We start from the raw sequence: 15515 nt of genomic DNA, 5'->3' as shown, positions 1-15515 counted from the left end.
GAAAAAAATAAATAAATAAGGGATGGGGTAAGAAGGAGAGGAGGGGCATTAACAGAAGTTAGAGAAGTCAATGTTCATGCCATCAGGTTGGAGGCTACCCAGACGGAATATAAGGTGTTGTTCCTCCAACCTGAGTGTGGCTTCATCTTTACAGTAGCGGAGGCCGTGGATAGACATATCAGAATGGGAATGGGATGTGGAATTAAAATGTGTGACCACCAGGAGATCCTGCTTTCTCTGGCTGACAGAGCGTAGGTGTTCAGCGAAACGATCTCCCAGTCTGCATCGGGTCTCACCAATATATAGAAGGCCACACCAGGAGCACCGGATGCAGTATATCACACCAGCCTACTCACAGGTGAAGTGTCGCCTCACCTGGAAGAACTGTCTGGGACCCTGAATGGTGGTGAGGGAGGAAGTGTAAGGGCATGTGTAGCACTTGTTCCGCTTACAAGAATAAGTGCCTGGAGGGAGATCGGTTGGAAGAGATGGGGGGGACAAATGGACAAGGGAGTCGCGTTGGGAGCGATCCCTGCGGAAAGCAGAAAGGGGTGGGGAGGGAAAGATGTGCTTAGTTCTGGGATCCCGTTGGAGGTGGTGGAAGTTACGGAGAATTATATGTTGGACCTGGAGGCTGGTGGGGTGGTAGGTGAGGACGAGGGGAACCCTATTCCTAGTGGGGTGGCGGGAGGATGGGGTGAAACATGAAAACTTCCGGGGGGGGGGGGTGAATACTTTTTATAGGCACTGTATGTTCCTTAAACTTTTGCACACTACTGTATAGATGGTGCTTGAGCTGTGCCTAATCACACAGTCAAGAATGTAGAGAGATTAGAGCAGCATGCTAAACAGATATCCTGAGAGATCCTTCAGAAAGGTGAGGCAGTGGCCTGGTTTCTCATTGCACCCACAATACTGAGCTTTAGTGCTACTCTGTTTCACCAAACCCTTGTAATAAGGCACTCCCTCATTGTGGCAGTCTCTCAGTACAGGCCCTCCAACAATGTAGCACACCCACAGTCTAACTGCCCTGGTTACAGCGCCCCCACCTCTGCCCCTACTGCTGGTTTCCCTTGTTTCTCACTGCCCCTCCTGCATCACTGTTCTCCCACCCTCCTTGCTGTAGAGTGTCAGTTCGTTTTCGCTGCCACTGCCCTTTCCCGCAGTGCAGCGTTCCCTCCTCACGGCCCTGTTCTCAGTGCAATTCTCTGCCTTCACTGCCCCTCTCTCAATGCGACTCTCCTTCTTACTGCTCCTTAGTGTGGCACTCCTTCACCAATACCCCTCTAGCAGTGCACTGATCCCTCCTCACTTCTCCCACAACGCGGCACTCCTTCCCTCCCCCCTCACCCCACCGCTGTGCGGAACTCCCTCCATCCACCCCTCACTCAGCAGGAGCAGTAATATAAAGTGCAGACCCTGCCCCAGGGCACAGAAGATCACCGTTCCTCTTTTTTCCATACTCACTCCCCCTAACATCATGTCTTGCCTGCAGCCAGGCTGGGTGTTGCACAGCAAGATCCAACTGTCGGATGACTCGTTTAGTTTCTTCCCTTTGTTCTCTTCAGGTCCATCAGAAGGAGCTGCGAGGCTGCTGTCGGGATGTGAAGGAGCCACTGAAGGGCGGGAGGATCCTTGGAGCACCGCCATGTCCCCTGGGCTCGCCTTCCCCCTCCTCCTCCTCCTCCTCAGGTGGTTTAGGCTGGGGGAAGCCCCTGCCAGTTTACTGCCAGGGGAGGGCAGCTGGCCCTCCTGGTGGTCCTCGGCCTGCCACTAGGGGCCTGGCCCGCCACCTTCAAGGTGGGCCTACTGGGGCCCTGGGCCTGTGACCCCATCTTTTCCCGGGCCCTGCCCGAGGCAGCGGCCCAGCTGGCCACGAAGCGGGTGAACCGGGACCCCTCCTCTGGTGCTGGCTATTGGTTTGACTACGTTCTGTTGGAGGAGGAATGCCAGGCCTCACGAGCCCTGGCTGACTTCGTCCAGCTCGAGCAGCAGGCTTCTGCCTTCGTCGGGCCACTCAGCCCTGGCTACTGCAAGGCAGCTGGGCTGTTGGCAGAGGCCTGGGACAAGCCCCTCTTCTCTTGGACCTGCCCTTGGTCAGGAGGAGAGGAGGAGGAGGAGGTCCCCTCTGTTCCCACCACTCCGCACGGACCCTGCCCCATGCTGCCCAAGTGCTGTACACTGTCCTGCAGCACTTCCGCTGGGCCCGGGTGGGGGTGGTGGTCAGTGGTGGCCGGGGCCACTGGGCTGCTGCAGGCAGAGAGCTGGCCGCCTCCCTGCGGCGCTGTGGCCTCTCGGTGCCCCTGGTACTCACCATGGGGGCAGGAGCCCCGGGAGCAGCCAGTGTCTTGAGGCGCATCAAGGAGGTCAGCAGAGTCAGAGGTAGGCATCCAGCATCGGTGTTCCCAATCCGGGTCCAATGTGCGTTAGGTGTTGTGGGAAGTTCTGTGAATGTCATGGCTGGCAGGCTGTAAGGCCAGACGAGGGTCCCAGCCTTTGGAAGGGAGGAAGAGGGGAGTCTGCATGACAGGACGAGGCAGTGTCAGGGGTGGGGTGTGCAGGGAGGCCGGAGTTGTAGGAGGGCTTGAGTGCTAGAGAGAAATGGGGGAGGTGGCTAAAGAGACACTGAGGGGTGTAGGGAATGGAGGGGTTACAGAGACAGGAGGGGTGTAGGGGATGGAGGGGGGTTACAGAGACTGGGAGGGGTGTAGGGAATGGAGGGGTTACAGAGACAGGGAGGGGTGTAGGGGATGGAGGGGGGTTACAGAGACTGGGAGGGGTGTAGGGGATGCAGGGGGTTACAGAGACAGGGTGGGGTGTAGGGGATGGAGGGGGTCACGGAGACAGGGAGGGGTGTAGGGGATGGAGGGGGGTTACAGAGACAGGGTGGGGGTGTAGGGGATGGAGGGGTTACAAAGACGGAGGGGTGTACGGGATGGAGGGGGTTACAGAGACAGGGAGGGGGTGTAAGGGATGGAGGGTTTACAGAGACAGGGAGGGTTGTAAGGGATGGAGGGTTTACAGAGACAGGGAGGTGTGTAGAGGATGGAGGGGATTACAGAGACGGGGTGTAGGGGATGGAGGGGGTTACAGAGACAGGGAGGGGTGTAGGGGATGAGTGTGTTACAGAGACAGGGAGGAGTGTTGGGATGGAGGGGTTACAGAGACAGGGAGGGGGTGTTGGGGATGGAGGGGGTTACAGAGATGGGGAGGGGTGTTGGGGATGGAGGGGTTACAGAGACAGGGAGGGATGTAGGGGATGGAGGGGTTACAGAGACAGGGAGGGGTGATGAGTGGATTGAGTGTTTACAGAGACAGGCAGGGGTGTAGGGGATTGAGTGTTTACAGAGACAGGGAAGGGTGTAGGGACGGGGGTTACAGAGACAGGGAGGGGTGTAGGGGATGGAGGGTTTACAGAGACAGGGAGGTGTGTAGGGGATGGAGGGGTTACAGAGACAGGGAGGGATGTAGGGGGATGGAGGGGTTACAGAGACAGGGAGGGGTGTAGGGGATGGAGGGGTTACAGAGACAGGGAGGGGTGTAGGGGATTGAGTGTTTACAGAGACAGGGAGGGATGTAGGGGATGGAGGGGATTACAGAGACTGGGAGGGGTGTAGGTGATGGAGGGGTTACAGAGACGGAGGGGTGTTGGGGATGGAGGGGGTTACAGAGATGGGGAGGGGTGTTGGGGATGGAGGGGTTACAGAGACAGGGAGGGATGTAGGGGATGGAGGGGTTACAGAGACAGGGAGGGGTGTAGGGGATGGAGGGGTTACAGAGACAGGGAGGGGTGTAGGGGATGAGGGGTTACAGAGACAGGGAGGGGTGTAGGGATGGAGGGGTTACAGAGACAGGGAGGGGTGTATGGGATGGAGGGGTTACAGAGACGGAGGGATGTAGGGGATGGAGGGGTTACAGAGGACAGGGAGGGGTGTAGGGGATGGAGGGGGTTACAGAGACAGGGGAGGGGTGTAGGGGATGGAGGGGTTACAGAGACAGGGAGGGATGTAGGGGATGGAGGGGGTTACAGAGACAGGGAGGGGTGTAGGGGATGGAGGAGGTTACAGAGACAGGGAGGGGTGTATGGGATGGAGGGGTTACAGAGACAGGGAGGGGTGTAGGGGATGGAGGGGTTACAGAGACAGGGAGGGGTGTAGGGGATGGAGGGGTTACAGAGACAGGGAGGAGTGTAGGGGATGGAGGGGTTACAGAGACAGGGAGGAGTGTAGGGGATGGAGGGGTTACAGAGACAAGGAGGAAGTATAGGGGCCGGAAGTGAGGGGCACATGGAGTTTGAAGTGTCTTTTTACATTTGAGACCTTCAACCAAAGCCCAGTACATGCCAGTCGCTGCGCGAGGGGAAATCTCAGTGGCAGAAAGGAGGAGGAAGTGGAGGGAGAAATTCTGTGGACATCCTGAGATTGACCCCATTTGCTCAATTGAGGCCCCATGATGGGACCAAGACGTCCCTGGCTGTGGGATCTTGCTGAGTGCTTTCAGACTCACTGTGACCCACGTTGGGGATGTGTCGGGGGCTGTGTCGCGCACTGAGGCTGTGGGCTAACCCCGTTCTGTGTGGGTTTCAGCGGTGATACTCTGCATGCACTCAGTGTTCCTTGGGGGCAGCGAGCAGCAACTACTGTTGGAGGAGGTGGAACGGGAAAGGATGGACGATGGCTCCTACGTCTTCTTTCCTTACGACACCCTCTACTACAGCCTTCCCTACCGCAACACCAGCCAGATGGTGCTGGCCACCAACCGCAGGCTGCGCCAGTCCTACGATGCCGTGCTCACCATCACCATGGACTCCCATGGCAAGGAATTCCCTGAGGTGCTGGGAGAGGCTGTGGAAAGGGGCGAGGTCCAGCTCTCACTGGAGCCGGCGCAGGTGAGGGGTTCCTACTATTCAGCTGATGGTACCCCACCTTCACACCCTGGTTAACCCTCCAACTCCTTCTATCCCTATCCCTCCCCTCCCCTCCCCTCTGTCTCCTTGGTGCAGCTCCTCTCCTCCCCCTCCCTCTCCCCCTCCCTCTTCCCCTCCCCCTCCCCCTCCCTGGCACAGCCTCTCCCTTCCCCACCGTCTCCCCGGTGCAGCCCCTCACCTCCCCCTCTCCCCGGCGCAGCCCCTCACCTCCCCCTCTCCCCGGCGCAGCCCCTCACCTCCCCCTCTCCCCGGCGCAGCCCCTCTCCTCCCCCTCTCCCCGGCGCAGCCCCTCTCCTCCCCCACTCCCCGGCGCAGCCCCTCACCTCCCCCTCTCCCCGGCGCAGCCCCTCACCTCCCCCTCTCCCCGGCGCAGCCCCTCTCCACCCCCTCTCCCCGGCGCAGCCCCTCACCTCCCCCACTCCCCGGCGCAGCCCCTCACCTCCCCCACTCCCCGGCACAGCCCCTCACCTCCCCCTCTCCCCGGCGCAGCCCCTCACCTCCCCCTCTCCCCGGCGCAGCCCCTCTCCTCCCCCTCTCCCCGGCGCAGCCCCTCTCCTCCCCCTCTCCCCGGCGCAGCCCCTCACCTCCCCCTCTCCCCGGCGCAGCCCCTCATCTCCCCCACTCCCCGGCGCAGCCCCTCACCTCCTCCTCTCCCCGGCGCAGCCCCTCACCTCCCCCACTCCCCGGCGCAGCCCCTCTCCTCCCCCTCTCCCCGGCGCAGCCCCTCTCCTCCCCCACTCCCCGGCGCAGCCCCTCACCTCCCCCTCTCCCCGGCGCAGCCCCTCATCTCCCCCACTCCCCGGCGCAGCCCCTCACCTCCCCCACTCCCCGGCACAGCCCCTCTCCTCCCCCACTCCCCGGCACAGCCCCTCTCCTCCCCCTCTCCCCGGCACAGCCCCTCTCCTCCCCCACTCCCCGGCACAGCCCCTCTCCTCCCCCTCTCCCCGGCGCAGCCCCTCTCCTCCCCCACTCCCCGGCGCAGCCCCTCACCTCCCCCTCTCCCCGGCGCAGCCCCTCATCTCCCCCACTCCCCGGCGCAGCCCCTCACCTCCCCCACTCCCCGGCACAGCCCCTCTCCTCCCCCTCTCCCCGGCACAGCCCCTCTCCTCCCCCACTCCCCGGCGCAACCCCTCACCTCCCCCACCCCCGGCACAGCCCCTCTCCTCCCCCAATCCCCGGCACAGCCCCTCACCTCCCCCTCTCCCCGGCACAGCCCCTCATCTCCCCCTCTCCCCGGCACAGCCCCTCACCTCCCCCACTCCCCGGCACAGCCCCTCTCCTCCCCCACTCCCCGGTGCAACCCCTCTCCTCCCCCAATCCCCGGCACAGCCCCTCACCTCCCCCTCTCCCCGGCACAGCCTCTCTCCAACAAAAACAGAGGTTTTAAACACGTTGGCCTTTATAAATCAGAAAATTGTGCTGACATGCTGGATCCACACACACAATATACTGGAGGGATAGAGACAGAGTCAGGAAGAAGAAAATACAGTGAGAAGAGTTAGAGAAAGCGAGATTGATGATGGAGAAGACAGAGAGGGAAAGTGAAAAGAGAGGGGGCGAGGGGCAAAGGAGGAGAGGAGGGTGAGGCTTCAGGGACTTGGGTTTGATCCCTGTGGTGAAGTCTGCACACTCTTCCTGTGACCCACCCGTACACTGATGAGAGGGGTACAGTATAGTATGGATGAAGGTAGAAGGGACTAAGCAGAATGGTCTGTTTCAGGCTGCAGTGCTCCATGACTCTATTCTCTACTGTCATGTTTTCTCTGACCAAGTCTCTGTCATCATCGTCTGGTTCACTCTCCCTCCATCCCAACTGCATCTTCTGCGTTGTCCCCTATTCCCAGTGTCAATCGTTGAGCACGTCAGTCAGGGCATTGATTATAGGAATTGGGTTGTTATGTCACAGTTCTATAGGTTGTCTGAGGCCTCACCTGGAATATAGGTACAGATTTGATTTGGTTAAACTGAAAAGAGTGCAGAAACGATTTACATGGATCTGGGATTATATGGAAATTACTGGACCTGGGTTATATGGAGAGCAAGGCCTGGTTGGGTCTTCATGCCTTGTAATGTAGGAAAATGAAGAGAGATGTTCGAGAAATAGTAAAAATATGACAAATGGACGGTAATATTCTTTCCCTCAGGGTAGGGAAGTCCAAAACTACAAGATTTAGAGCAGCAGGGGTGGGCGGGGGGGGAAGAGAAGTGATCTGAGGGTCGACACATTCTCCACATTCTCCAAGCGGGTGGTGAGTATAACAAACCTCCAAAGGAAGTAGCTGAGACAGGTAACATACTGTTATTTAAGAAGTACTCTGGTAGGTGCATGTGAGGCTTAAAGGGATATTGACTAAGCACAGGGAATTGAAAATGTCTGGGTGGGCTAGGTTTTCAGAATGGACTGATTGAGCCAAAGGCTCAAACCCTTTGATTGAGCCAAAGGGTCTGTATCCGTGAATTACTGCTCTATGACTCTTCTCTCACACTCTCTCTCACCCCTCCCTCTTGCTCCCCTCACCTCCTCTCTCCCCTCACCCCCTTTTCCCCTCACCCCCTTTTCCCCTCACCCCCTTTCCCCTCACCCCCTTTCCCCTCACCCCCTTTCCCCTCACCCCCCTTTCCCCTCACCCCCTCCCCCTTTCCCCTCACCCCCTCTCTCCCCTCACTCCCTCTCTCCCCTCCCCCTCCCCTCCTCCCCCTCCCCCTCCCCTCCTCCCCCTCCCCCTCCCCTCCCCCTCCCCTCCCCTTCCCCTCCCCTTCCCCTCCCCTTCCCCTCCCCCTCCCCCTCCCCCTCCCCTCCCCCTCCCCTCCCCCTCCCCTCCCCCTCCCCCTCCCCCTCCCCCTCCCAACTTCCACTCCCACTCCCCCTTCCCCTTCACCCTCACACTCTCCCCAGCTCCCCATCTCCCCCTTCACCCTCACACTCTTCCCACCTCCCCATCTCCCCCTGCCCCTCCCCTCTCTCCCCTCTCCCCATGTCCCTCCCCCCACTGACTGGAGAGAGACTGCATGATGTGCCCTGCTGTTTGTTCACTCCCACCTCCCTCTGTTTTATATCTCCTGACTTTACCTCTGTCACCTCTGTGCAGTGGTGGAGCTGATGGACCCACTCTCTCACAGCTCCAATGGGCATCACAGAAACAGCAATTAGCATAACACTTTACCGCGTCAGCTGTAGTATCAGAGTTCACTTCCTGCCACTGTCTGTAAGGAGTTTGTATCTTCTCCCCATGACTGTGTGGGTTCTCCTCCTGATTCTAAAGACATACCAGTTATGGTTAGTGAGCTGTGGGCATGCTATGTTGGCGCTGGAAGTATGATAACATTTGAGGGCTGCCCCATCGCAATCCTCACTGATTTGATTTGACGCTAACAATGCATTTCACTGTCTGCATCAATGTATGCTTGACAAATAAAGCTAATCTTTAAAGTTCAAAAAATTCAAAATAAATTTATTATCAAAGTACATATCTGTCCCCATATACAACCCCGAGATTCATTTTCTTGTGGGCATACTTAACAAATGTATAGAATAATAACGATACCAGGATCAATGAAAGGCCGCCCAACTAAGCAGGTCGAACCAGAGTGTAGAGGACAACAAACTGCAAAATCAAAATAATAAATAAATAAGCAATAAGTATCGAAAACATGAGATGACAAGTCCTTGAGAATGATTCCATTGGTTGTGGGAACAGTTCAAGAGCCTGATGGTTGAGGGGTAGTAACTGTTTCTGAATCTAGTGGTGTGAGTCCTGAGGCTCCTGTACCACCTTCCTGATGGCAGCAACGAGAAGAGAGCCTGTCATGGGTGGTGGGGGTCCTTGATGATGGATGCTGCTTTCCTGTGACAGCATTTCATGTAGATGGGCTCAACAGTTGGGGGGGCTTTTACCATGATGGACTGAGCTGTCACAAGGCTTTGCAACCTTGACAGGCAGCTAATTATTCGCAAGTTTAGCTATTAACCTATTCACTAATTTTCATGAAGCTATTCCTTACACAGCTGCCTGGCCTGTTTCAGAGTTAGAGTTAAATCTGTGGCCATAAATTAAACCAAGGTGTTTATGTGAAATAATCGCATTACATAGAGGATAGTCACGTCTTAATCTCTCAAATCTAATAGGGCACAACTGTCAGATTAAGAGAGCAGAGATGCAGGATCCTGTTGTTGTTTCTGCTGTTTGAGCAGTGTCTGGATCTCTAAGTAGTGCAAAAAGAGAGAAAAATGTAGTAAGGTTGTGTTCATGGGTTCAATGTCCATTCAGAAATCTGGTGGCAGCGGGGAAGAAGCTGTTCCTGAATTGTTGAGTGTTGGTCTTCAGCCTCCTGTAGCTCCTCCCTGCTAGTAACAACGTGAAGAGGGTATGTCCTGGGTGATTGGGGTCCTTAATGATGGATGCCACCTTCTTTTCCTTGAAGATGGAATGAGGGTGACTTCATGAGTTTGAAGAGGTATAGACACCAAAGTCACATGCAAGAATCTACAGATGTGCGGTGGAGAACATTCTGACTGATTGTGTCACTGTCTGGTGTGTAGGCTCCAGCACACGTGGCTGCAGAGGGTTGTAGAGTCAGCCAGCTCCGTCATCGGCACAACCTGCCCCACCAATGAGGACATCTTCAAAAGGCGGTGCCTCATGAAAGGCCCTCACCATCCAGGACATGCCCTCTTCTCGTTACTACCATCGGGGAGGAGGTACAGGAGCCTGAAGACCCATACGCAGCATTTTAAGAACAGCTGCTTGTCCTTCGTCAGATTTTTGAATACTCCATTAACCCATGAATACTACCTCCCTACTTTGCACTCTTTTTGCACTTTTTAAAAAATATATTTACCATACAAAACTATGAGAGGCATAGATAGGGTAAATACATTACGTTTTATCCACCGAGGTTGGGTGGAACTACAACTAGAGGTCATGGATTAAGGGAGAAAAGTGAAAAGTTCATAGACATAGACATAGAAAATAGGTGCAGGAGTAGGCCATTCGGCCCTTCGAGCCTGCACCGCCATTTATTATGATCATGGCTGATCATCCAACTCAGAACCCCGCCCCAGCCTTCCCTCCATACCCCCTGACCCCCATAACCACAAGGGCCATATCTAACTCCCTCTTAAATATAGCCAATGAACTGGCCTCAACTGTTTCCTGTGGCAGAGAATTCCACAGATTCACCACTCTCTGTGTGAAGAAGTTTTTCCCAATCTCGGTCCTAAAAGGCTTCCCCTCTATCCTCAAACTGTGGCCCCTCGTTCTGGACTTCCCCAACATCGGGAACAATCTTCCTACATCTAGCCTGTCCAATCCCTTTAGGATTTTATACGTTTCAATCAGATCCCCCCTCAATCTTCTAAATTCCAACGAGTACAAGCCCAGTTCATCCAGTCTTTCTTCATATGAAAGTCCTGCCATCCCAGGAATCAATCTGGTGAACTTTCTTTGTACTCCCTCTATGGCAAGGATGTCTTTCCTCAGATTAGGGGACCAAAACTGCACACAATACTCCAGGTGTGGTCTCACCAAGGCCTTGTACAACTGCAGTAGTACCTCCCTGCTCCTGTACTCGAATCCTCTCGCTATAAATGCCAGCATACCATTCGCCTTTTTCACCGCCTGCTGTACCTGCATGCCCACTTTCAATGACTGGTGTATAATGACACCCAGGTCTCGTTGCACCTCCCCTTTTCCTAATCGGCCACCATTCAGATAATAATCTGCTTTCCTATTTTTGCCACCAAGGTGGATAACTTCACATTTATCCACATTAAATTGCATCTGCCATGAATTTGCCCACTCACCCAACCTATCCAAGTCACTCTGCATCCTCTTAGCATCCTCCTCACAGCTAACACTGCCACCCAGCTTCATGTCATCCGCAAACTTGGAGATGCTGCATTTAATTCCCTCATCCAAGTCATTAATATATATTGTAAACAACTGGGGTCCCAGCACTGAGCCTTGCAGTACCCCACTAGTCACCGCCTGCCATTCTGAAAAGGTCCCGTTTATTCCCACTCTTTGCTTCCTGTCTGCTAACCAATTCTCCATCCACATCAATACCTTACCCCCAATACCGTGTGCTTTAAGTTTGCACACTAATCTCCTGTGTGGGACCTTGTCAAAAGCCTTTTGAAAATCCAAATATACCACATCCACTGGTTCTCCCCTATCCACTCTACTAGTTACATCCTCAAAAAATTCTATGAGATTCGTCAGACATGATTTTCCTTTCACAAATTCATGCTGACTTTGTCCGATGATTTCACCGCTTTCCAAATGTGCTGTTATCACATCTTTGATAACTGACTCCAGCAGTTTCCCCACCACCGACGTTAGGCTAACTGGCCTATAATTCCCCGGTTTCTCTCTCCCTCCTTTTTTAAAAAGTGGGGTTACATTAGCCACCCTCCAATCCTCAGGAACTAGTCCAGAATCTAACGAGTTTTGAAAAATTATCACTAATGCGTCCACTATTTCTTGGGCTACTTCCTTAAGCACTCTAGGATGCAGACCATCTGGCCCTGGGGATTTATCTGCCTTCAATCCCTTCAATTTACCTAACACCACTTCCCTACTAACATGTATTTCGCTCAGTTCCTCCATCTCACTGGACCCTCTGTCCCCTACTATTTCTGGAAGATTATTTATGTCCTCCTTAGTGAAGACAGAACCAAAGTAATTATTCAATTGGTCTGCCATGTCCTTGCTCCCCATAATCAATTCACCTGTTTCTGTCCGTAGGGGACCTACATTTGTCTTTACCAGTCTTCTCCTTTTTACATATCTATAAAAGCTTTTACAGTCTGTTTTTATGTTCCCTGCCAGTTTTCTCTCATAATCTTTTTTCCCTTTCCTAATTAAAGGAGTACATGAGGGGAAACTTCTTCAGAGAGTCATGCAAGTGGTGCATGTGAGCTCAAATTCACTATTTGAGAGAAGTTTGGATAGGTACGTGGATGGTAGGGGTATGGAGGGCTATGGTCCTGGTGTAGGTCCATAGGAGTAGTCAGTTTAAATGATTCAGCGTGGACTAGATGGGCTAAAGTGCCTGTTTCTTTCTTTCTTTTTAAATCTTTTTATTAGTTTTCAAAACTATAAACTCAATAACAAAGTTGGTACAAAGAGATTGGAATAATGTTAATCAGCATATATAAAATGAATAAGTAACATAGAATTAATGAATTAAGTAACATAGATATAAAAGACTTCCAAACTTATAATGAAATTAATCATTAAAAAAAGAAATAAAAAGAAGTTAATATATAAACAAAAAAAAACCCAAAAGAAAAGGAAAAAAAACCCCAAAAAAAGCAAAACAGGGCTAGACCAATAGCTTGTATCAGACACATTCAGTAATGTAGTTAACTCCGTTCCTCTCATCATATAATTTAAGTTTAAAGGTCAGATTACATCATGTGAAAATGTTGCATGAAAGGTTTCCAAGTTTCTTCAAATTTACTGGAAGGGTCAAAAATATCATTTCTAATTTTTTCTAAATTTAAACTTAATGTAGTTTGAGAAAACCACTGGAATGTAGTTGGAGGATTGGTCTCCTTCCAGTTCAACAAAATAGATCTTCTTGCCATTAAAGTAACAAAAGCTATCATTCGACAGGCTGAAGAAGACAAAGATCTATGTCCTACCACTGGCAATCCAAAGATTGCCGTAATAGGATGGGGTTTTAAATCGAAGCATAGAACTGTTGAAATAATATCAAAAATGTTTTTCCAATATTTTTCCAAAAGAGGACAGGACCAAAGCATATGAGTTAAAGAAGCCAGTTCAAAGTGACATCTATCACAAGTAGGATTTATATGGGAATAAAAACGAGCTAGTTATCTTTGGACATATGAGCTCTATGTACTACAAATTGTATTAATGTATGTTTAGCAAATATAGAAGAAGTACTAACTAATTGAAAATTTTTTCACCTGTTTCTGTGCTGTACTTTTCTATGACTCTACGTCAACATTTTCTGTCAGCCACCTTATGTACAGTACCTAGTGTCATTTTATGGACATACAATCAATCTATGTATATAATTCTCTGATGGCTCAGCTATAATCGGGTGCATAAGGGAGGACAGGAGGATGAATACAGGGCCCTGGTGGAGGACTTTGTCAAATGGTGCAAGCTGAATCACATCTGCAGCTCAACATTAGTAAGACAAAAGAGATGGTGATGGACTTTCTGAAGACAGTCTGTATTGCTCCCTGTTACTATTGATGGTGAGGACCTATAAGTACCTGGGGGTGCATCTGGATGACAGACTTGAATGGGGCACCAAACCAGAGGCTGTGTACAAGAAGGGCCAGAGTCGCCTCTACTTCCTGAGGAAACTGAGGTCCTTTGGAATATGCAGGCCTCTCCTTCACATGTTCTATCAGTCTGTTGTTGCCAGTACAATCTTCAATGCAGTGGTGTGCTGGGGAAATGGTATCAACACGGGTGATGCCAACAGGCTCAATAAACTGATTAGAAAGGCTGGATCTATTATGGGAGTCAAACTGGAGACACTGGAGGCTGTGGTAGAACAAAGGACCCCACAGAAAACACTGGCAATCCTGGACAACGTCTCTCACCTCTGCATGCCATGTTGGCTGAACAGAGGGTCACTTTAGTAATAGAGTAAGACAACTGTGCTGCTCCAAAGAGCGCTATACAATGTCGTCCATATCCTCAGCTGTTAAGCTCTATAATGAGTCAACCTATCATCAGGGAAATGATGACACCTCCTGTTAGATTGTTTGAGGTAACTTTTTAAAAATTCTTTCTTTCTTCCCTTCTGATATTTGTATATCTGTACTCTTGGAATGCTACTGTGACAGTGTCATTTCCTTTGGGATCAATAAAGTATCTATCTATCCCATCTCTCTAACATCCCATCTATCCCACCTTATGTATTTATATTGCTTCTGAGTTTTTTTTGTGCTGTATCGGATCTGGAGAAGCTATTATTTTATTCTCCTTTACATGTGTACTGAAAATTACATTAAACAATCTTGAATTTTAATTTAAAGTAATTTATATGTTTTACAATCAACTGCTGCTACAAAACAACACTTCTGGGACACGGCTCAGTGATAATAAACCTGATTCTGACCAACTGATAGTATTAATGAGAAGAGGGCATGTCCTGGGTGGTAAGTGTCCTTCATGATGGACACTTCCTTCTTGAGACGCCACCTTTAGAAGATGTCCTCGATGGTAGAGAGGGTTGTGCCCGTGATGGAGCTGGCTGACTCTACAACTCCCTGCAGTTTTTTTCCAATCCTGTGCAGAGGAGCCTCCACACCAGGCAATGATGCTGCCAGTCAGAATACTCTCCACCATACATCTGTAGAAATTTGCTAGATAATAGAGATGTACCAAATTCTGATTCTGAAGTGACTAGAGTTCTTTCTGACAGGTCTCCCCGCTCTTTGGAACCATTTACAATGCGATTCTCCTCCTGGCCAAAGCCACCGAGCTAGCCTACCAGAGAGCCAGGTGGGTGACAGGGCGGACGGTGGCCTGGCATACTGATGAGATCGAGCTGGACGGCTTTAACCAGCAGCTGCGCACCACCAAGGACGGAGAGGTCCTGGCTGACTATGTGCTGCTCGATACAGATGGGATGGGAAGCAAACTCAAAGCCACACATTCGATCGACCTGGCGACAAGCAGCCTGAAGCCACTTGCGCATCCCATCCATTTCCCATTTGACCTGGTTCCCAGCACGGATGCTAGCTGCTGGTTTGACACCAAGGAAGCCTGCGTTGGGGGTAAAGTCGCTGCATTTTAACCTCGTGTAATTCAACATTTTTCAGGATGCTGCCTGGATTAGAGAGCATCTCTGAAAGGAATAACACAAGAGAAAAAGAGAGCGGACTACTTACGTTTTCTGGAGTTGATAGGCTGATTAAGAAGCTGTATGGTGTGTTGACCTTCATTAGTCGGAGGATCGAGTACAAGTGCCACGAGATAATGTTGCAGCTCTATCAAACTCTGGCTGGACCATACTTGGAGTAGTGTGTTCAGCTCAGGTCACCTCAGTTTTGAAAGCTGTGGAGGTTCACCAGGATGCTGCCTGGATTACAGAGCATGTCCTGTGAGGACGGGTTGCACAAGCTAGGCCTTTTCTCTTTGAAATGAAAGAGAATGAGAGGAGACTTGTTAGATGTACAAGATGATAAGAGGCATAGATAGAGTAGACAGCCAGCACAGAAATGGCTAATATGAGAGGAGATAATTTTAAGGTGATTGGAGAAAAATATAAAGAGGATTATTTTTGACAGTGGTAAGCACATGGGACTCCCTGTTAGGGGCGGTGATAAAGGCAGGTACTTTAGGGACATTGTAGAGTGTTTTAGATAAGCGCATGGATAAAAGAAAATACTGGAAGGATGTGGAAGCTTTAGAGAAGGTGCACAGCAGATTTACCAGGATGCTGCCTGGACTAGAGAGCATGTCTCTGAGGAAAGTTTTTAGTGAGCTAGAACTTTTGTCTTTGGAGTGAAGGGGGATGAGGGGTGACTTGAAAAAGGTGTTTAAAAGTGCATAGATTGAGTGGACAGCCAGTACCTTAGTCCCAGAGTGGCAGT

General features: G+C 51.6%; 1 protein-coding gene across 1 annotated transcript in view; it reads left to right on the top strand.

The window, feature by feature from the left end:
• The first annotated feature begins 1236 nt into the window (after positions 1–1236).
• Positions 1237–15515, top strand: part of LOC140197877 (retinal guanylyl cyclase 2-like) — a 75837-nt gene continuing 61558 nt past the window's right edge. Inside the window, 5 exon segments of the mRNA XM_072258427.1 lie at positions 1237–1720; positions 1723–2140; positions 2143–2382; positions 4587–4888; positions 14342–14696. Of these exon segments, the coding sequence (XP_072114528.1) occupies positions 1481–1720; positions 1723–2140; positions 2143–2382; positions 4587–4888; positions 14342–14696 (1555 nt within the window). The 5' untranslated portion in view covers positions 1237–1480.

This window comes from Mobula birostris, chromosome 5 (genome assembly GCF_030028105.1).
Source record: "Mobula birostris isolate sMobBir1 chromosome 5, sMobBir1.hap1, whole genome shotgun sequence".
NCBI lineage: Eukaryota > Metazoa > Chordata > Chondrichthyes > Myliobatiformes > Myliobatidae > Mobula > Mobula birostris.
Note: the sequence above shows the minus strand (reverse complement) of the source record. Positions and strands in the feature narration are given on the sequence as shown.